This window comes from Callorhinus ursinus, unplaced genomic scaffold (assembly GCF_003265705.2).
Source record: "Callorhinus ursinus isolate GAN/ISIS: 27379988/994484 unplaced genomic scaffold, GSC_fseal_2.0 scaffold1, whole genome shotgun sequence".
NCBI lineage: Eukaryota > Metazoa > Chordata > Mammalia > Carnivora > Otariidae > Callorhinus > Callorhinus ursinus.
In genome coordinates this window covers 117851063-117874863 of record NW_027397063.1, presented here as the reverse complement: position 1 = coordinate 117874863, position 23801 = coordinate 117851063, and the positions used below count along the sequence as shown (strand labels likewise).

The 23801-nt window shown below is 37.3% G+C and overlaps 1 protein-coding gene across 3 annotated transcripts in view; it reads right to left on the bottom strand.

Annotated features, from left to right (window-relative positions):
• TOPBP1 (DNA topoisomerase II binding protein 1) overlaps positions 1-23801 on the bottom strand; it is a 52121-nt gene that overhangs the window by 26437 nt on the left and 1883 nt on the right. Inside the window, exons 1-9 of one of the 3 annotated variants that reach the window (XM_073899968.1) lie at positions 22998-23134; positions 22338-22502; positions 21161-21304; positions 20107-20288; positions 18856-19052; positions 17354-17533; positions 16494-16663; positions 14291-14454; positions 13894-14141 (exon numbers count right to left, since the gene is read on the bottom strand). In XM_073899968.1, coding sequence (XP_073756069.1) covers positions 13894-14141; positions 14291-14454; positions 16494-16663; positions 17354-17533; positions 18856-19052; positions 20107-20288; positions 21161-21304; positions 22338-22364 — 1312 coding nt within the window. In that variant the 5' untranslated portion in view covers positions 22365-22502; positions 22998-23134. Of the gene's footprint in view, positions 1-13893; positions 14142-14290; positions 14455-16493; positions 16664-17353; positions 17534-18855; positions 19053-20106; positions 20289-21160; positions 21305-22337; positions 22503-22997; positions 23135-23801 lie in introns of those variants that run through there. The other 2 variants (XM_025867172.2, XM_073899965.1) reach the window with 2 other exon arrangements.

The window sequence follows — 23801 nt, the reverse complement described above, 5'->3', positions numbered from 1 at the left end:
CAGATGTCCATCAAAAGATGAATGGATAAAGACTATGTGGCGTGTGTGTATATGTATATATACATATACATGTATATGTACACACACACAATGGAATATAACTCAGCAATCAAAAAAATGAAATCTTGCCATTTGCAAAGATGTGGATGGAGCTAGAGGATATTATCTTAAGTGAAATAAGTCAGAAAAAGACAAAAAAACAAATGATCTCACTCATATGTGAAATTTAAGAAAGAAAACAAATGAATATATGGGAACAGGGAAAATAAAAAAAAGGAGAAAGGGAAACAAGCCATATGAGACTCTTAAGAATACAGTACAAACTGAGAGTTGATGGAGGGAAATGGGCTAAATCAGTGATACGTATTAAAGAGGACACTTGTGATGAGCACTGGATGTTTTAAGTGATGAATCACTGAATTCTACTCCTGAAACCAATATTGCACTGTATGTTCACTAAGTAAAGTTTAAATTAAAAAAAAAAGGTAAAAACTTAGTTTTTGATAAATCTAGTGGTGCTGTGTACAAGGATTGGCTAACTACAGCCTAGGGGCCAAATTGGGCCTGCAGCCTGTGAGTTAAGAACGGCTTTTACGGGGGACACCTGGATAGCTCAGTCAGTTAAGCGTCTGCCTTCAGCTCAGGTCATGATCCCAGGGTCCTGGGACTGAGTCCCACACTAGGCTCCTTGCTCAGCAGGGAGCCTGCTTCTCCCTCTGCCTGCTGTTTTCCCTGCTTGTGCTCTCTCTCTCTCTGACAAATAAATAAAATCTTTAAAAAAATGGCTTTATGAGGCATCTGTCTTTGGCTCAGGTCACGATCCTGGACTCCGGGGACTGAGGCTCAAGTTGGGCTCCCTGCTTTTCCCTCTTCTTCTGCAACCCTCCCCCCCCCCCCCCCCCCCCCCCCCCTTCTTTTTACCCCCCTTAAAAAAATTTTAAAAAAAAAAAAAAAGGAATGTTTTTTACATTTTTAAATGGTTGTAAAAAGCAGAACCCAAACAAAATAGAATATGTACAGAGACAAAACATGGTTGACAAAGACTAAAGTATTTACTGTCTGGTCCTTTACAAAGTAAATTTGCCAAGCCCTGCTTTATGAGATCTCAAGAAGCCTGGAAGTTATTCAAGGATTCTTCATTTATTCACCTATACAGGCAGTGTGCTGAGGTGCTTTATGTGTATGTAATTAGTGCTCGTGATACTATGATGATGATACTACTGGTTTATCTTTTTTTTTTTTTTTAAGATTTTATTCTTATTTGAGAGAGAGATCACGCACCTGCGCACGAGAGGGGCAGAGGGAAGAGGTAGAGAAGCAGACTCCCCACTGAGTGCAGAGTTTGACATGGGGCTTGACCTCAAGACCCTGAGATCATGACGTGACCTGAAATCAAAAGTCAGATGCTTAACCCACTGAGCCACCCAGGCGCCCCACTATGGTTTATCTATACTCTTTCTTCAAGGGGAATCTCAGGCTTAAAGAGGTTAAGTAACTTGCCTGAAGTCATATAGTTAAGTGGTAGAAATGAGACATAAACCAAAGGCTGTCTGACTTCAGAGCCCGTAACATTATGTTATATAAGTGCCATCTTCTTATTTCTATCTTCATCTCCAAAAGACATTAACACTTGGGCGCCTGGGTGGCTCAGTTGGTTAAGCGACTGCCTCCGGCTCAGGTCATGATCCTGGAGTCCCGGGATCGAGTCCCGCATCGGGCTCCCTGCTCAGCAGGGAGTCTGCTTCTCCCTCTGACCCTCCTCCCTCTTGTGCTTGCTCTCTCTCATTCTCTCTCTCAAATAAATAAATAAAATCTTTAAAAAAAAAAAAACAAAAGACATTAACATTTTAATTTTTAAACTAATCCTTGCCATATAAAAAAAGTTATAAATCTTTATAAATAAAACTTTCCTACTTCATACAAGTGTTTAAATTACTCTTATTGACCCTCTAAAGAAGCACAGTTTTATCTAAAGCATTTAGTGATCAGTAGGTCAGGAGACTCTTTGACCTCCGTTTCATACTATAGAGAATAAGGGACAAGAGTGTATTTATAATTTTAAAGATATCTGAGGATGAATAAGCTTAGAGGGAAACAAAGGTGATAGGATACACAAAGACGATAACATAGTTATTGCTCCTGTAGTTTTTAAAATAGCAATTTTTGGGGCACCTGGGTGTCTCAATTGGTTAAGCAGCTGCCTTCGGCTCAGGTCATGATCTTGGGGTCCTGGGATCAAGCCCCACATTGGGCTCTCTGCTCAGCAGGGCGTCTGCTTCTCCCTCTCCCCACCTCAACATTGCTCATGTACTCTCTCTCTCAAATAAATAAAAATAAAATAGCTATATTTTTCTTTAAAATTTTATTTATTTATTTGAGAGAGAGAGAATGAGAGAGAAAGAGCATGAGGGGGGAAGCGTACAGAGGGAGAAGCCGACTCCCCGCTGAGCAGGGAGCCCGATGCGGGACTTGATCCTGGGACTCCAGGATCATGACCTGAGCCGAAGGCAGTTGCTTAACCAACTGAGCCACCCATGTGCCCCTAAAATAGCTATTCTTAATATAAAACATAAAAAGTTTTTTTCCCTTTATAATTAACTTTGTAATCACACCTAGAAGGCAAAAGAAACAACTCTGTTTAATGTCTATATACTGCTGGTGAGAGGGAAGATGGAAACCACGAGGAACTTTAAACTAGTACTATAAAAACAAACTAGCAATACTAAGTTCTTACAAACTGCAAGTAAAACCCTGAAGTTATTTTTTTATTTGACAATTTTTTTATTTATTTAAATTCAATTAGCCAACATATAGTACATCATTAGTTTTTGACGTAGTGTTCAACGATTCATTAGTTGCATATAACACCCAGTGCTCACATCACGTGCCCTCCTTAATGCCCATCACCCAGTTACCCCATCCCCCCCCCTCTCTTCCACAATCCTCAGTTTCTTTCCCAGAGTCAAGACTCTGTCATAAAACCCTGAAGTTATTAAGTGACTCAGAATAAGCTAGATGTTCTACAGCAGTCCTTTCCATTTATTTGGGTAACAGAACCCCCTTTTCAAACAGATCTCATTTAGAAGCCCAACACACACTTCTTGATAAGTCTAATATTGAATAAGCTCTCCCAAAAATAATTTTGCTTTAAGAACTACAAAATACTTGGGGCGGGGAGCAAGATGGCGGAGGAGTAGGAGACCTGGATTTTGTCTGGTCCCAGGAATTCAGCTGGATAGGGATCAAACCATTCTGAACACCTACGAACTCAACAGAAGATCAAAGAAAAGAATAGCAACCACTCTCTGAACAGAAAAACGACCACTTTCTAGAAGGTAGAACGTGCGGAGAAGTGAATCTGAGGCGATATTCAGGAAGACAGATGGCGGGGGAGGGGGGCTCCATCAGCCAGTGCCGGTAAGTGATAGAGCTGCAGAGCACAAAATTGGAACTTTTAGAAGTCGACTCCACTTAGGGATGTCGCTCCAGTGGCTAACTGGGGTGTGGAACCCTCGCTGGGACAATGTGGTCTCAGGACCCTCGGGGTCACAAAAAGACCAGGGGTGCCTGAGTGTGGCAGAGCTCCCGGGTATCAGAGCAGGGAAGCCGGCTGCAGACACGGAACCGAGGAGTGGGCTCTCAGCTCGGGGTTGCCATAAACTGTGACTGGCGACACAGTTGGGCCACTGCTCCTCCAGCAGGAACCCAACAAGCGGCAGATCCAGGGAGACTCCCCTTGCTCCCCTAGGAGGAGCGGCGTGGGAGCGCACCGCAGGGGTCTGCTGGGTTTGGAGACTCCACACCAAGTCGTGTGCCAGAGATAGAAACGCTTGGTCACAGGCCGGGTGAGCACAGAGTGCGGCCGGAGACCAGGGAGAGGGAAGTGACTGACTGCTTTTCTCTGGGGGTGCAATGAGGGGTGGGGCCCCAAGTTCTTGGCTCCTCCGTGGCGGAGACTGGGAGGCCACCATTTTCACTCTCGTCCTCCAAAGCTGTACGGAAAGGTGCAGGGAACAAAAGCTCCTGAGAGCAAACCGGAGCAGATTACTTAGCCCGGACCCGGCAAGGGCGGGGCAATTCCACCTCCAGCAAAGACATTTGGGAACAATGACAATAGGCCCCTCCCCGAGAAGATCAGCCAGAACAGCCAGCCAAGACCAGTTTACCGATCAAAGAGAACAGCAGAACTTCAGCGCTAGGGGAATACTGCACATAGAATTCATGGCTTTTTTACCCTGATTCTTTAGTCTTTCAAAGTTAATTTTTTTCTTTTGAATTTTTCTTTTTCCCTTTTTCAACCAACATCTTATCAATCCCTTTCTTAAAAAAATACTTTTTATTTTTCATTTTTAGAGTCATAGTCTATCCCTTCATAGTAGTCACCCTTATTTTTGATATATATTTATAAGTTGTTCTCTCTTTAAAATTCTGGGGTACAGTTTCTTCTAAGAGATCAAAATATACCCTAAATCTCTAGTGTACGGCTTTGTTCTAGTCTCCTGCCTGATCACATTCTCTCTTTTTAAATCCTCTTCTTTTTTCAACCAACTTCTTACCAATTCCTTTTAAAAAATCTTTTATAATTTTCATCTTTACAGTCATATTCCATCCCTTCATCGTACTTACCCCTATTTTTGGACATACAAGGTTTTCTTTCTTTAAAATTTTGGGAGGCACTTTTTTCTAACACACCAAAATACCCCCCAAATCTAGTGTGTGGCACTGATCTATGCACCAGCCTGATCATATCTGAACATATTCTGTTTCTTTGCTTTGTTTGTGTTTGTTTTTATCTTTTTCTATTTTTTTTTTCTTCTTTCTTTCCCTTTCTTCCCCCCCCGTTTCAAGTCTCTTCTGATTTGTTTAGTGTATATTTTCTGGGAACGCTGTTACCCTGTTAGCATTTTGGTCTCTCATTCATCTATTATCCTCTGGACATAATGACAAGATGGAAAAAAATCACCTCAACGCAAAGAACAAGAGGCAGTACCGACTGCCAGAGACCTAATCAATATGGACATTAGTAAGATGTCGGAACTAGAGTTCAGAATGACGATTTTAAAGATACTAGCTGGGTTTGAAAAAAGCATGGAAGTTATTAGAGAAACCCTTTCTGGAGAAATAAAAGAACTAAAATCTAACCAAGTCGAAATCAAAAAGGCTATTAATGAGGTGCAATAAAAAATAGAGGCTCTAACTGCTAGGATAAAGGAGGCAGAAGAGAGAATTAGTGATATAGAAGACCAAATGATGGAAAATAAAGAAGCTGAGAAAAAGAGAGAGAAACAACTACTGGATCACGAGGGCAGAATTCGAGAGATAAGCAATACCGTAAGACGAAATGACATTAGAATAATTGGGATCCCAGAAGAAGAAGAGAGAGAGGGGAAAAAGGTATACTAGAGCAAATTATAGCAGAGAACTTCCCTAGTGTGAGGAAGGAAACAGGCATCAAAATCCAGGAGGCACAGAGAACCCCTCTCAAAATCAATAAAAATAGGTCAACACCCCAACATCTGATAGTAAAAGTTATGAGTCTCAGAGACAAAGAGAAAATCCTGAAAGCAGTTCAGGAGAAGAGATATGTAACCTACAATGGTAGAAACATTAGACTGGCAACAGACCTATCCACAGAGACCTGGCAGGCCAGAAAGGACTGGCATGATATCTTCAGAGCACTAAATGAGAAAAATATGCAGCCAAGAATATTATATCCAGCTAGGCTGTCACTGAAAATAGAAGGAGAGATAAAAAGCTTCCAGGACAAACAAAAACTAAAGGAATTTGCAAACACAAAGCCAGCGCTACAAGAAATATTGAAAGGGGTCCTCTAAGCAAAGAGAGCCTAAAAGCAACATAGACCAGAAAGGAACACAGACAATATACAGTCACAGTCACCTTACAGGCAATACAATGGCACTAAATTCATATCTTTCAATAGTTACCCTGAATGTAAATGGGCTAAATGCCCCACTCTAAAGACACAGGCTACCAGATTGTTTAAAAAACAAGACCCATCAAATGCTGTCTGCAAGAGACTCATTTTAGACCCAAAGACACCCCCAGACTGAAAGTGAGGAGGTGGAAAACCATTTACCATGCTAATGGACACCAAAAGAAAGCTGGGGTGGTAATCCTTATATCAGACAAATTAGATTTTAAAACAAAGACTGTAATAAGAGATGAGGAAGGACACTGTATCCTACTTAAAGGGTCTATCCAACAAGAAGATCTAACAATTGTAAATATCTATGCCCCTAACGTGGGAGCAGCCAATTATATAAGCCAATCAATAACAAAAGCAAAGAAACAGATCGACAACAATACAATAATAGTGGGGGACTTTAACACCCCCCTCCCTGAAGTGGACAGATCATCTAAGCAAGATCAACAAGGAAATAAAGACTTTAAATGACACAGTGGACCAAAAGGACTTCACAGACATATTCAGAACATTCCATCCCAAAGCAACAGAATACACATTCTTCTCTAGTGCCCATGGAACATTCTCCAGAATAGATCACATCCTAGGTCACAAATCAGGTCTCAACTGGTACCAAAAGACTGGGATCATTCCCTGCATATTTTCAGACCACTAGAACTTAATCACAAGAGGAAAGTCGGAAAGAACTCAAGTACATGGAGGCTAAAGAGCATCCTACTAAAGAATGAATGGGTCAACCAGGAAATTAAAGAAGAATTAAAAAAAACTCATGGAAACCAATGAAAATGAAAACACAACTGTCCAAAATCTTTGGGATGCAGCAAAGGCAGTCCTAAGAGGAAAGTATATAGCAATACAAGCCTTTCTCAAGAAACAAGAAAGGTCTCAAATACACAACCTAACCCCTACACTTGAAGGAGCTGGAGAAAGAACAGCAAATCAAGCCTAAACCCAGCAGGAGAAGAGAAATAATCAAGATCAGAGCAGAAATCAATGGAATAGAAACCAAAAGAACAGTAGAACAGATCAACGAAACTAGGAGCTGGTTCTTTGAAAGAATTAACAAGATTGATAAACCCCTGGCCAGACTTATCAAAAAGAAAAATGATCCAAATCAACAAAACCATGAATGAAAGAGGAGAGATCACAACCAATACCAAAGAAATACAAACAATTCTAAGAACATATTATGAGCAACTCTATGCCAGCAAATTAGATAATCTGGAAGAAATGGATGCTTTCCTTACAGACGTATCAACTACCAAAACTGAACCAGGAAGAAATAGAAAACCTGAACAGACCCATAACCACTAAGGAAACTGAAGTAGTTATCAAAAATCTCCCAACAAACAAAAGCCCAGGGCCAGATGGCTTCCCAGGGGAATTCTACCAAACATTTAAAGAAGAATTAATACCTATTCTCCTGAAACTGTTCCAAAAAATAGAAATGGAAGGAAAACTTCCAAACTCATTTTATGAGGCCACTATTACCTTGGTCCCCAAATCAGACAAAGACCCCATCAAAAAGGAGAACTACAGATCAATATCCTTGATGAACATGGATGCAAAAATTCTCACCAAAATACTAGGCAATAGGATCCAACAGTACATTAAAAGGATTATTCACCACAACCAAGTGGGATTTATCCCACTGGGCTGCAAGGTTGGTTCAACTTCTGCAAATAAATCAATGTGATACAATACATTAATAAAAGAAAGAACAAGAACCATATGATCTTCTCAATAGAGGCAGAAAAAACATCTGACAAAGTACAGCATCCTTTCTTGATCAAAACTCTTCAGAGTATAGGGACAGAGGGTATATACTTAATATCATAAAAGCCATCTATGAAAAACCCACAGTGAATATCATTCTCAATGGGGAAAAACTGAGAGCTTCACCCTAAGGTCAGGAACACGGCAGGGATGTCCACTATCACCACTGCTATTCAATATAGTATTAGAAGTCCTAGCCATAGCAATCAGACAACAAAAAGAAATAAAAGGCATCCTAATCAGCAAATAAGAAGTCAAACTCTCACTCTTTGCAGATGATATATACTTTATGTGGAAAATCCAAAAGACTCCACCCCAAAACTGCTAGAACTCACACAGGAATTCATTAAAGTGTCAGCATATAAAATCAATGCACAGAGATCAGTGGCATTTCTATACACCAACAACAAGACAGAAGAGAGAGAAATTAAGGAGTCAATCCCATTTACAATTGCACCCAAAACCATAAGATACCTAGGAATAAATCTAACCAAAGAGGCAAAGGATCTGTACTCAGAAAACTATTAAATACTCATGAAAGAAATTGAGGAAGACACAAAGAAATGGAAAAACGTTCCATGCTCATGGATTGGAAGAACAAATATTGTGAAGATGTCAATGCTACCTAGAGCAATCTACACAGTCAATGCAATCCCCATCAAAATACCATCCACTTTTTTCCAAGAAATGGAACAAATAATCCTAAAATTTGTATGGAACCAGAAGAGACCACGAATAACCAGAGGAATGTTGAAAAAGAAAAGCAAAGCTGGCGGCATCCCAATTCCGGACTTCCAGCTCTATTACAAAGCTGTCATCATCAAGACAGTATGGTACTGGCACAAAAACAGACACATAGATCAATGGAACAGAATCGAGAGCCCAGAAATGGACCCTCAATTCTATGGTCAACTCATCTTTGACAAAGCAGGAAAAAATGTCCAATGGAAAAGAGACAGTCTCTTCAACAAATGGTTTTGGGAAAATTGGACAGCCACATGCTGAAGAATGAAACTGGACCATTTCCTTACACCACACACAAAAATAGACTCAAAATGGGTGAAAGACCTAAATGTGAGACAGGAGTCCATCAAAATCCTAAAGGAGAACACAGGCAGCAACCTCTTCGACCTCAGCCACAGCAACTTCTTCCTAGAAACATCGTCAAAGGCAAGGGAAGCAAGGGCAAAAATGAACTATTGGGACCTCATCAAGATAAAAAGCTTTTGCACAGCGAAAGAAACTGTCAACAAAACCAAAAGACAACCGACAGAATGGGAGAAGATATTTGCAAATGACATATCAGATAAAGGGCTAGTATCCAAAATCTATAAAGAACTTCTGAAACTCAACACCCAAAGAACAAATGATCCAATCAAGAAATGGGCAGAAGACTTGAACAGACATTTCTGCAAAGAAGACATCCATTTCTTGATTGGATCATTTGTCTGCACTGCCCAAAGCAATCTACACATTTAATGCAATCCCTATCAAAATACCAACAGCATTTTTCACAGAACTAGAACAAACAATCCTAAAATTTGTATGGAACCACAAAAGACCCCCAGTAGCCAAAGCATCTTAAGAAAGAAAAGCAAAGCTGGAGGCACCACAATTCCAGACTTCAAGTTAATTTTACAAAGCTGTAGTAATCAAAAAGTATGGTACTGGCACAAAAACAAGACACACAGATCAGAAGAGAGAACCCAGAAATGAACCATTGACTATATGGTCAATTAATCTTTGACAAAGCAGGAAAGAATATGCAATGGGAAAAGGACAGTCTCTTTAACAAACGGTTTTGGGAAAACTGGACAGCACCATGCAAATAAATGAAACTGGACCACTTCCTTACACCACACACAAAAAGGATAAAAGACCCAAGTTTGAAACCTGAAAACATAAAAATCCTAGAAGGGAACACAGGCAGTAACCTCTTTAACATAAGCCATAGCAACTTTTTTCTAGATAGGTCTTTGGAGGCAAGGGAAACAAAAGAAAAATAAACTATTGGGACTACATCAAAATTACAAGCTTCTGCACAGTGAAGGAAACAATAAACAAAACTAAAGGCAACCTATGGAATGGGAGGAGATATTTGCAAATGATGTATCTGATGAAGGGAAAAAAAAAAACTGATTCAAAGGGATACATGCACCCCTATGTTTATAGCAGCATTATTTACAATAGCCAAGATACGGAAGCAGCCCAAATATTTAATGACTGATAAATGGATAAAGAAGATGTGGTCTATGTGTACACACACACACACACACGGGAATATTATTGAGCCCTAAGGAAGAATTAAATCTTGCCATTTGCAATGACATGGATGAAGGTAGAAAGTATAATGCTAAGCAAAATAAATCAGAGAAAGACAAATACCAAATGATTTCCCTCATATGTGGAATTTAAGAAAGAAAACAAATAGGAAAAGGAAAAAAAAATAAGAGAGACAAAGCAAGAAACAGACTCTTAATTACAGAGAACAATCTAATGGTTACCAGAGGGGATGGGGGAGCTGGGATGGGTTCCATAGGTGATGTGCATTAAGGAGTGCACTTGCCATGATAAGCACCAGGTGATGTATGGAACTGTTTGGTCACTATATTGTACACATGAAACTACAGCACTGTATGTTAACTGGAATTAAAGTCAAAACATAAAAAAAAGAAATACTGGAAATTCCCTTCTAGAAATATGGTAGCTAGACATTTGAAACCCTCTTACTATCAAGTACTTGAAAATATAGGATAAAATACTAAAGGCATCAGTACAAATACATAGCTATATAGCTGAATTTGCAGGAAAGTGCGAGATCCTCAAGGACTGAAAATGAAGTAGTAGTAATGAATGCAGAGCATTAAGTGGTCACTAAAACCAATGGTTACCCTGAATCTGAATCTGTTTTGGCAGAAACTTAGACCCTCAGAATTTAAGGACATCACACGGAGGGAAACAGAGTCAAGTCTTTGGTCTCACACAAATTAGAGGTGGGACAGAGTATACCCCGAGGAAACAAACCCAGAAACCCTAAAGGGAAATAAATATCTTTAGTTACAATACAGTCCCAAATCAACCAAACAATAACAAAAACCTACCCTGTAAAGGAAGTAACAAGTACATCTGACTTTGGCTTTGGGTCAAGGGGGAAAAACATCTCTCCTGAGAATTTGTCATCATAAGCTGGTCCTCAAAGTAGGTTAGGGTACAAATTTACACTAGCCTGATGGTCCAAAAAACATCCAGCCAATAAACTGAGAAGTGTCTGGAGTTGGAAAATTCCTAGACTTCTGGCAGATTTAAACATGAACTGTTTCTAAAGAAACAAACCCTCACCTCAAGCTTCACCTCAAGCTTCTTAGACTTCCCACAGTCCTAATAAGAATGAGTTTACAATATCAGAAAAACATGAAGAATCTAGGCACCATTAACAATAAAGAGAATTACCCCTCCCCTCCATTCAGATGTAGCAGTATGTTTAATGTGTTTCAAGAAATAAGTAACAAGACATGAATATAGAATAACAGATTATTAAGAGAACTAGAACTTCTAGGAATTGAAAAAAATAATTACTGAAATAAAAAACTTAATGGATGGGTTAACCACAGTAGGCAACAGCTGAACAGACAAACAGTGATGTGGAAGGAAATCCTGAAGAAATCACACATAATAAATCACAGAAAGACAAAAAGATGAAATTAGAAGGGCAGGTTAAGTGTTCCACACAAAGAGCTAATGGGGGTTAGAGAATATAGAGTGGGGAAGAAGCAATATTCAAAGGTAACAGATGAAATTTTTTTAAAATAAAAAAAAAACAAAAAACAAAACCCTCACTAATCCTTAGATTCAGAAAGCACAATGAATTCCAAGTAGGACAAGTACATGGTAAAACTCTAGGACGTCAGCAATAAAAAGGAGATATTAAAAACAGCAAGAAGAAAAGATTTCCTACAAAAGAATAACGATGAGACTGAATGACTTCTTATCCAGCAGCCATGGAAACAGGACAATGAACTAACATCTCAGGGAGATCAAAACAACCGTCTAGGATTATATTCCTAGCATAACTGTTTTTTAAGAACAAGGACAAAAAATAAAGACATTAACAGAAACTGAAGGAATTTCTAAAGGATATATTTTATAGGAGGAAAGAAAATGATCCCAGAAGAGAGTTCTCAGATACAACAAAGAATGGGAAGCAAAGAAATCACTAAACATGATGGTAAATCAAAACAAGTATGGACCATATAGAACAGTGTCTAACTGTCCAATTAAAAAAGACAATGACAACATTAGCCCAAATCACATAAATTGAGTATATTAGTGTATGTAGGGGGTGTGATCAGCAGTGCTATTGAAGATAGTGTTATAAAGTTCTTGTATTATTCAAGATGAAGATAAAAGTTCTGATTAACTTTAGATTTCAAGTTATGATGCCCATTCAAGTTCCAAGTAATCACTGGAAATATAAACAGATGTAACTTCCACATAAGTAAAGGGTAGACAGGAAGTTGGGAGGTTGGGGTGAGAGAGGACAAGCTCAAGCTATCCAAAAGGAAGCAAAAATGTTAAACAAGGAAGCACAGAAAAATGAGACAAACAGCACAAATTAAGATGGTATAAAATAATAAGTAACAATAAATGTAAATTGACCAAATTTGCAGTTTTAAAGAAAAAGTCATACCAGATAAATACCGTATCACATGAGGCAGGGACAGTTCTATTAATATCAGACAAAACAGATTTTAAGGAAAAAAAAATTAGGAAAATGAGGATCATCATGTAATAAAACAACAAACTATATTAAAAAACTAAATCTGACAGACCTACATGGAGAAACTGTCAAAGCCACCATTACAGTGGAGGAGTTTAACACGCCTGTGTCATTAATCCATACAGGGTAGACCAAACTTGGTATCAGGTACATGTAAAGAAACCTCCAAGCAATCACAGAGACATGGGTAAGTAAGAACAATCTCAGCAGTACTGTTTGCACTGGCAAAAAAAGAGACACAGTAAAAATGTCTATAGGTGGGCAAAGAGATAAACTGTGGTATATTCGACCAGTTACTTTGATTAAAAATCTCTCATGGTTGGAGGCGAGCAGCAAAAAAGTACATACCATCTGTCATCTATGTAAGCTAAAATATACACAAAATGAGAGTATCTATATTGCATATAGATATATATACATGTAAACTATGAGGAAAATGGAGACTCACAGGGGGCTTTTGGTATAGTGGAATATTCTATTTTTTTAATACCTATGTAGTAGTACATGGTTACTCATCACATTATTCTTGACATCTTTTTCAAGGTATCAAATGTTTCACAAAAACTTTTTCTTAAATAAGAAGAAATTCTGCTCACAACTCTTCACCGGCAAATTTCCTTCCCACTTTGAGAAGACGACATTGTTGTGGTATACAGTGCAGCACTGTATGCATTAAAGATCACAATAACCAAGTAAGAGGTAATTATAAGGTTAAAATAAGTTCATGCTGTTACACGGGCCCCTGGGTGGCTCAGTCGGTAAGCGTCTGCCTTCGGCTCAGGTCATGGTCCCGGGTCCTGGGATCGAGCCCCTCGTTGGGCTCCCTGCTCCGCGGGGCGTCTGCCTTTCCTTCTCCCTTTGTCCCCCCACCTCATGTGCTCACTCTAATGGATAAATAATATCTTTACAAAAAATCTTAAAAAAAAGTTCATGCTGTTACAAACTCACACTAACAAACTGATGCTGGTATATAAAACAGATCAAAGAGGAGCCAGTGAATTGAAGACAGATGAGAGGGTCAAAGGGTTCAGCATCCCCTGGCCTTGCCTACTTAGAAAAAGTAACAAACATAAAACACTAAGGGAAGAAAAAGGTTTAACTTAAAATCTAGAAAACCTGACAGAAATCACATGTGTATGTATTCTGCTACTAAAACCTTTTTTTTTTTAAGATTTTATTTATTTATTCATGAGAGACAGAGAGAGAGAGAGAGAGAGAGAGAAAGAGGCAGAGGGAGAAGCAGGCTCCCAAGGAGCAGGGAGCCCGATGTGGGACCTGATCCCAGGACCCTGGGATCATGACCTGAGCCGAAGGCAGACGCTTAACAACTGAGCCACCCAGGCGCCCTACTAAAACATTTCTTAATGACTGTAAATACTAATCAACTATTTCTTACCTACTGTTGGGTTATTATTTACATACTGAGAGAGCAGATCTTCGTCAGCTTGTTCATGCTTTTCATCAGAAGCCAAGTCTTTCTTAGAGAAGCTGTTGTTCTTTTTTAAAAGAGCTGTTTTACTTTCAGGTTGATCTGAAACTGGAATTTCCACTGGCTGGTAGTTAGCATGGATATATGGCTCTTCAGGAAGCATATAACCTTTACTAAAACACTCTAGCAACCACTTTGCTCCCACTGCATGAGGCCTACAAAAATAGTACATAATTATATATTAGTTTAAACCATAAAGACCATCATCTCACTTGCCATGCAGGTTCCATAATTGCATGGATATGCAATTTTAAGAAAAATCATTACAGAGTAAAAATTGCTTTAAATTAAAAACCGACAAAACCTGTGGGCCGATTTATCCCAAAACTGCTTCAATTCATCATCATAATCTCCCACAATAACATGAGTTACATCTTCATTGAGCTGATTAAAACGAACTCCACCTCCACTGTTAATAAGCCTTCTCAGTTTATCTAGCTTTCTGCCACTAAAACCGCAAAGATAGATCTGCAAAGAAAGAAAATATTTACTTTAGATTAATGCATTTAAGATGGTTTGTTTCTCAACAGAAACACATTAAAAATAAATATCTAAATGCATTGTGTGTAATTAAGACAGCTCTGTGTACATTTAAAATATATTAAGAATCGAGTATATTCTGAAATTGTTTTTTTTTTTAACAATTCTGACATTTTTTTAAAAAAGATTTTTTAAATTCATTTGAGGGAGAGCGGGAACGAGGAGAGCAGGAGCTGGGGAGAAGCAGACTCCCTGCTGAGCAGGGAGCCCAACATGGGGCTCAATCCCAGGACCCCGGGATCATGACCTGAGCCAAAGGCAGATGCTTACCTCACTGAACCACCCAGGCGCCCCAATAATTCTGAAATTTTTATTTTTTATTACTTCTTCACAGTCCCATAGCATTATTATCCACAGTAGACACCTGGTAAGTACTGTGAGGCTTTAATAAAATAGAAGCTAGAATTCAGTTATCTTCTGGATACTAGTGCATAGCCATGTCTAAAATGCAGGTAGCTTCTTAAATTCTAAAGATCTTACTACTTGTAAATTTAAATTATAGAAACAAACTAGAGTTTACATATCTGAACTCAGAAAACTTGGGTTTAAATTTTGGTTCAGAGGCCAATAATTAACTACATGACCATGATAAGTTACTTAGGCTCTTTAAACCAATTTTCTTACCTATAAATTGAGATACCTTTTACACAGGTGATTACACAAAAAAATTTAAGTCGAGCTGAGGACAGTACTTTGAAGATAATACACGTGCAATAATTTATTTTTAATTATCAGTATGCATGTATTTAAACTAATTTAATAAATATAAAAAGCCTCCCATCTGTATTTTCCATTTTAAAAAAATTTCTTAAGAATGGCAAATCCAGGGATGCCTGGGTGGTTCAGTCGGTTAAGTGTCTGCCTTCGGCTCAGATCATGATCTGAGTCCTGGGATCAAATCCCACGTCGGGCTCCTTGGTTGGCAGGGAAACTGCTTCTCCCTCTGCCTGCCGCTCCCCCTGCTTGTGCGTGCTCTCTCTGTCTGGCAAATAAATAAATAAAATCTTAAAAAAAAAAAAAAAAAGAAAAAAAGAATGGCAAATCTATTCCTAACTGCATTTATATCCCAAACTAAATAACCTCTCTTATTATAAGATACTGTAACAAAAACCAGGAATCATAAATAACTAAAAGTCAGGGGCATCTAGGTGGTACACTTGGTTAGGCGTCTAACTCTTGGTTTTGTCTCAGGTCATGATCTCAGGGTAGTGGGATTGAGCTCCATGTTGGGCTCCGTGCACAGCACAGAGTCGGCTTGAGATCCTTTCTCCTTCCCCCTCTGCCCCTCCCTCTTGCGCTGTCTCTCTCTCTCTCTAAAATAAATAAATCTTAAAAAAACAACTAAAAGTCATATCCATAATTAGTAGAGTCTAGGATAAAAGATTATATAAGACACTTTCTGTTCTGCCAATAAACTGATGTTTTACCAACTAATATATAGCCCATTCACTCTAAAAGTAGAAATATATTAAATAAGTATTCAGCTCTAGGAGATCTATAGCATATGATGTTTCCATCAAGGCACTTATAAGATAGTTTATTCATACACTAAAAAATTAAGTAGCCTAAGAGACATTAAACAAAGTCTCTTAGGTCTAATGGTTAGGAACACAGGATTTGGAGTAGATGGCTGTCTACTTAATGTCTGTGTGAATCTCAACAAGAATTTTAATCCACTAAGCCTCAGCCTCAGGGTAATAACCATTTTAGAGTTATCTGTGGGAATTAAATGAGAGTATATACAACATATTAACAATATATATGAATTGGTTACCACAGTCTAGGATATTAGAAACACTTAAAAAATGACAGTTATGGACAGATGTGGCCTAATGTTTGCATCTACTTAGCTAGAGTGAAGGGTTTATATGGATAAGGAACAAGCCCAACTCTGAGGGGTCTTCAAAGTCAGGCTAGGAAGTACTGATGTACATTATCACTGCATGTATTACATAATAAAGACATACCCGACAACCATCTAATAAATCTTCAGGTGCTTGAAATGCACTGACATCCAGATTTTCTAGATTTTCAAGTGTAGGCTCCACTTTACTATTAAGAACTGAATTACACATCGATTCATTTATGCAACTTGCACTGATGTTGGAAATATGGCTGACATCTGAAAGAGTACGACCTACATATCAAACAAAGATGTAGAAATTTATGGAGATAAAATTATGATTACCTATTTTCCTACAGCTTAATTTTTCTTATACACTAAGGGCTGTGAATAATTTCCAAAGTAAGCTTCAAATGTTTTTACTGAAATCTTGGTGGCCAGTTTTGAGAAGGGAAAATGAAACTAAGGTTCATATTTTAGTCAAATAAAAACATACTTAATACATTTTAATAGTGGCTTGCTTCCATTAAAAATCTGAAGTTGCTGGCTGTAGGGTCCAGGAAAGAAAAAAGTGTAACATCTGCTAAATTGCCAACATGGCACCTACGAAATAGAAATGGTTTTCAATTTTATATGAATACAGATGGTCTATAGTAATTGTAGCAAACTAATAAAAATGTATTACATTTGCCCACCAGTCAAGCTTGGAAAAATTCTTTTAAGTCTCTATTAGTATTCTCGATTTCTTTAATCATCTTTTGCAGTAAATCACCGTATGAAAGAAAATATACATCTGTTATAAAAAGAAATATCTAGAGTTCTGGACTGATCTTCATACAATTTAGTTATTACACAATTATGCCTGGAAGCATAGCAAGAAAGGATAAATTCCCTACTATATCTCACTGATCCGATTTACAAATCAATTCTTACAAAGAAAGCGGCATTAAAAACGACTGTTTACTTTAATCCCACTGAACTTACTATCAACTGTGTTGATCCGGCCAGTAGGAGTTGAAGTATCAGGCACAGTCTTTGTTTCTGGTCTAGGTTCTGTCTTGTATATGGATTCGTCCTGACAAAAACCTTTGTCAACACTGTCAAAAAACCACTGTGTGGTCACACAGTGTACATTCCATCTCTTGGCACATTCGTATTTCTGACCTATCATGTTCATTAGGAAAGAGAGAAATGTAAACCATTAAAATCCATCTCTGTAGAAATATTTGAAGTATGATAGGTTATGGGAAAAAACTCACCTCAACAAAATGAGTTACCAGTAATTATTCTTATACAAACTATGCTATATAGTGTATGTAAGGGGGTTTATCTCTTAAAATTGTGGAATTTATGTGGAATTCCTTTAAACCAGTTTCTTAATCTGTAACATGGGAATAACTCACAGAATTATGTGGCTTTAGTAAGACTGCATAAAACAACTGTGAAGATTGTAAATGTCTGCAATATAAAAAATACCAGCTTTGAACAGACTACTCTAATGTCAATAGGATTTGACTTGGAAGTCCAAATAGACAGGCATATTATAAGAAATAAATCTTTTTATTGCCTTAAAACAACTTTTAACACAATGTATTTAGAAACAGTGTCATAGAGAAACAGGTAAATACATAGTAAACATTAACATGAAAAGGATGTTTTTGGACATTTTTGAGAGCTAAGAGATGAACTGCCTTCAGATCCAGAGATTCAATAAGTTACCAACTCTACTCACAATTATAATATCATAATTGGCCATATGCAAAGTTCTGACTTAAGGACAGAACTAATTAATTTTAGTTTTTTCCCACTAATTTTGTTATCTAGGTAGCTTAATAAAACACAGTATAAGGAAATAACAAAAACATCAACAAAATTCTTCTCTCATCAGTTTGTATATATTTTAAGGGTATTGGTAAAGAAAAAAAATCTTCCAAAACAGGTATAAAGGTTACAAGACACCAAAATTAAACACAATTTTAAGGAATTATTCTTATTGATAATGTATTTTTCTTTTAACTGCCTCATTTCTGCAAGATGTATCTTCAAGTTACAACTTGTAGTTCATCCAATAAAGCTGATTCATTCAATTAAAAACTAAGTCAAGCTTTTAAAATTTATCATTAGAAAGAAATGTAATTTAACTACATCTATTAGACTTTTTATTATTCATCCAAATTTCTTGTTTCATAAGTATTTGGTAACTATGTAAGAAACCTTTTCTTTAAAAAAAAAATAAATAAAAATAAAAATCAAACAATAAAAACCACTGGAAATTGAAAAAAAATTTTTTCTATGATCTGGATAAACCTGGACAGTCATGTAATTTTTCTACAGATTATGAACCAAACTATCTTTGTAAGAATTTAGGGGGGAAAAATACCAGATTTATTAACACATCAAAAGCAAAAGCTATTCTGTAAAGATCTTAAAATGTTAAATACTAGAGAAAATTGTGCATTTTTTCCATTTGGGAAACATAGTTTTACCTTTTGGTTCTTGCACAATGAGGTGTGTACATTCATTCATTTTCAGCTGTCCCATGTATTGACCTCCATGCTTAACTGTGAGTTGCTGAACTGCCTTCCTGTCTAAGCTACACAAGCCAGTCACACAGATTATGCAACCAAGAAAAATAGGACACTTGAAGTCTTCCATGTTTACATCAGTATACCTAGCTATTTTTCTGGGGAAAATAAGTAACAAGGAAAAAATTAACATATTAATATACCAGAAGGTTTAAAATTTACCAGAAGAATAATGACAAACAACAGAAATCACTAATGCTTTCATTTTTTAGAAAAGGGGCACTGACACTCAAAATTACACTAACTGCTCATCTAGTTCAACCATGTCACTAGTAAAAGGTAGTATTTCAGACAGAGTTTCTCAAATAAAACTGTTTTAAGGGTTAACTCTTTGAGTTCATGCTGGTCAAAGTGGTGTATTTTCCAAAATTTTAAGTGTGAATTTACTTAAAAACTCAAATGGTTGCCTATTAGAAAAATGGCCTTTCTATCCTTCCATTATACTATATAAATAATAAGCAATGATTTTTGGCAGAATACCAACAAAAATATTCTTTTTCCATGTAAGGCAGATGTGCTAGGAATGAAGGTACCAACGTGGAGACAGGTTTAGGATGTGCTGGTGTTGATAGGAAGACTGGAAAAATGCCCATTTCTAAGGTCCACAAGGGCAGGGATGCTATCCTGATTTGCTCAGTATGCATGTCTAATGCCTACCTCAGGCCAGGTTCATAAAATAAACTTGATTAACATTTACTGAATGACCACATCTTGGTTAATGGCTGACATGTTTACATTTAACTTTACATGGACACCTTTGAGAGGGAATAGGACTATCAAAATGGTTAATTTACTCTCCATCTTAGCACAGTAGTGGAAAGATAATGCAACTTAAGAGCTACAGTTGCCGCAGTGATCTTCTCAACTATTTTACAAGAATTTACCGCTGAAAGCAATTTCTACTATCAAAGCATTTCTTACCTTGTAGCTAATATTAAATCAATAGCCTAATCTACCTATCAAATTATACCTTGATAAGAGCTTGCAGATTGTGCTTATTTTCAGTGAAGAGTAATAACCCCATCTTTTGTCCCTGAATAACAAATCCCAAGAGGACAACATAAAACTTCCCCTGTAATAACCCACAATATGCCAAAATGATTGAAAGTATTTTTTTTTCAAATCTAGACAACACATAAATGTCTTTCTTACTTCTCTTGTGACTTTTCCCAGAGTGTTTTAATCCAAGAAGGAAGCAAAATAGGTTTCTTTAGGTTTGCAGCAACTAAATATTTTTTGCTGCCAACTTCTCCTGCAATAAGGTGAGTTACTGATATATTAAGGTCTCTATATACACGTCCACCCATCATTTGTACATATTTATGAACTTCTTCCTGTAAACCCAAAGGAAAAAACATCAATACTAAAGCAAACAATATCTCTTCCATTTTTTAATACAAAAACTCAAATATCTTTTAAGATATTTGTTGTTGTTAGCTTGAAGGCACAAATGTTTCTCACTACTATAAAGTTAAATAATTGCTTTTTGGATAAAATATGAATTATAAATTTAAAAATAATTACTTTCATATATTATTTCCTATAGTTGTTTCTTCCAACTCCATAAATTTATTAACCTGTTGCTTCTAGAATATATTTAATATACTGTGCATATATATTAAAAATATAAATAGTATACATTATATATAAAAATATGTATTTTATCTCTTAGAAAGCATTATTGAAGCATTTCTTGCCTCTTAGCAAATGTTAAATCCACAGCCCATTCTACCTATCAACATTTTTTAAAATAATTTTTTTTAAAGATTTTATTAGAGAGAAAGAGGGAGGGAGTGTGGGCACAAGTGGGGGGAGAGGGAGAAGAAAACTCCCTGCTGAGCTCAGAGCCCAACGACCCCAGGACACTGAGATCACGACCTGATCCGAAGTGAGAAGCTTAACCAACTGAGCCACCCAGGCACCCCAACATTTTTTTAAAAAAGATTAACCATCTATAGTGGAAAAATGTGACTCAAACTCTAACTCATCAATTGCATAGGGGAAAAAGGGGAGTTTTCTTTCAAGTAGTCAGTTCTCAATAAAACAGATTCCATTATATTCATTAAAATAGAAAAGATATATATTGGTGTATACAGACTTTAAGTCATGAACAACAAGTACAAGGTCTTTCAAAGTGTCTCCTATGCAGTGAAAGATGAAGTGTGGAGGTAAATATATTGATCATGATATTCCTCTCAGCACCTACCCTTTTATCTTTTTCCAGGCTTGTACAAGATACAGTTACATCAGACATAACCATATTATAAACTGGATGTTCAGCTCTTGGGACGCATCGCTGGTGGTGCAAACAAAATATGACTACTTGAGGGCCAACAATTCTGCAGCCAAGCTACAAAAAAAGGGAAAAGTTTAGTATGTAGGAAAAGACCTCCTGCTTATAAAATTACATTTTGTAATATTTAGCAATTCTTTTTTTAAGATTTTATTTATTTGACAGAGAAAGAGAGGGAGAGAGAGAGAGCGCGCAAGCAGGGAGAGCGTCAGGTAGAGAGGGCAGGGAGAAGCAGGCTCCCCACTGAGCAGGGATCCCAATGTGGGGCTCGATCCCAGCACCCTGGGATCATGACCTGAGCCAAAGGTAAGACGCTTAACCGACTGAGCCAGCCAGGCGCCTCAATATTTATCAATTCTTTACAGAAGCTGATGACCACTGCAGAAAAATCACTAAATTGTTATAAGAAAAAATAAGGACCATTATATAATTTCTCAGAGACACTACACATTAACACACATGCAAATCAAACAATGCAGTCTATCAAAAGAAATAAGCTTCAAGAGCCACATTCAGTCACAACTGCCACCAAATTTTAATATCTGAAACAAACACAGTCTTAATGATAGGGTATAGGAATAACAGTCTTTTGCTCTAATTGGGAAAATCCATATATACTTTTTAAATGAAGTATCCAGTGAACCAAGCAGTTTAAAAGTTTAAGAGCCTAATTAACCCCTTCTAAAATATCTATTCTTCACACAAACACACAAAAATCCTAGGCAGTTTCTACACTTGTGTTTTAAATACTTTGTCTTCAACTCAATGTCTTTCCAAGTAAGTATTTCTCAAAGATATTATGGGTTATTAAAAAATATGACCTTTTATTTTTATTGATAGCTGAGTTAAGAAAAGTTGACAGTCTTGCTCAACATCAGCACATTCAGGCCAGATCTAGAAAGCGTATGGTTGCCAAAGTCACGAAGACATGACTGATTTAAAGATTTACGTGGTAAATAATTATTGTTATCTTTTTGTTCAGTCATAGGAAAATTTGAGTTTTTAATGCTATTGATTCTATCTGACAAGGAGTGTTATTTCCAAAAGGAGGGTAAGACCAACAATGCTTTTGGCAAAGGTGGGCACAGACCTTCCAAAAATTGTGCAGATACTGCATCTACCTATTCTTCTATGTTTTCTTCTCCTTCAAACAAGAATCACTTCTTTGTAATCTGGATGGAATTACAGCCAGTTTACTTTTATTTCAATGCTTCTCTCTTGTCCAGACACCAAAGAAGTAATGAGTCAGTAGACTCTGGAATCAACAAAAAGAAATAAGATGCCTCATTGGTATATTAGCAACACTCATCCCCAAAATGCTTCCTTTAGGCAAATGTTTCAGACCCTCTCTACAAGGTACAGGTACAAAAATTCTGCGTCCAAGAGCACATAGGAAAGACAATAAATAACCAGCGTTATGTTGAGATGTTTTCCAACTCTCTACTGAAACACTTGCAATCAAACTGAGTTTAAGTACGGTAGAACTCCGTCACTAAAATGTTTCATTACTATTCCATTCACTTAAGCTAAGTGAAGTTAAATCTCCTGAAATATAAAAATTATATATAACAAAAGCCTAGCATAACATGATTAGCCTTTAAAAATATAATTCTGGTCTCCCAAAACCAAAAGATTCCTCTATATTCATAATCTGTATAATACTTCATGGTCAGTAAAGAACTTATGTCCACTAAAGCAAAAACAAAACAAAAATCAGACCACAGAAGGAACACATGAAAAGTTAGCAAACCTTTTTGAGGTGATCAAAGACAACGCCACTAAAAGGGTCACAGATATAAAGTGACCTATCATTTTCCTTTATCTTCAATGCTTCTTCTTCTGTAATAATCTGAAGATATTCTTCTGATTGGAACTCTTTTATTGACTGAAAGAAAAAAAATGAAAGAACGCACCTAAAATTTTTCACCTGTAATTAAGTCCTATGAACTCTATCTTCAAAAATCCATCCCAATCCAATCTTTTCCATTGAAAGCTACCATCATCTCTCACCCAGACCTCCGCAGAAGTCTACAAAGTGGTTCCTTTTCCTTTCCTTGCCCTAAATCTATTCTCCCTACAGCAACTAGTAATCTCTTTAATGATACAAATCAGGTCATGAGTCTGGCCCCTGCCTATCTCCCCACTCTTACCTTCTACCTCTCATCTCCCCTGCTTACTATTCTCTAGCCACTCCTACTTTCTTGGTAGGCCTGGAACAAGCCAAGCATGAACTCACTAGAGGATCCACTCTTGTTCCCACTATGTGAAATATTCTCCCAGTCTTTACCTGACTTGATCCCTCACTTCAATCAGATTTGCTCAAATGAAAAAGGAAAAGTTAAGAGTCCTTACCACAGCCCTTAAAGCCCTTTACATTTACACTAATGTTGGATAGGCACTCCAAATACTTTCTCAGGGGTCTGTGTATGGCTGTTCTGTCTGAAAGCTTCTTCCCCAGACACCTACATGGCTAACCATCTCACCTCCTTCAAGTGTACTCAATTATCTTCTCCATAAAGCCTTCATCAATCACACTCTACTTAAGACTGTAACC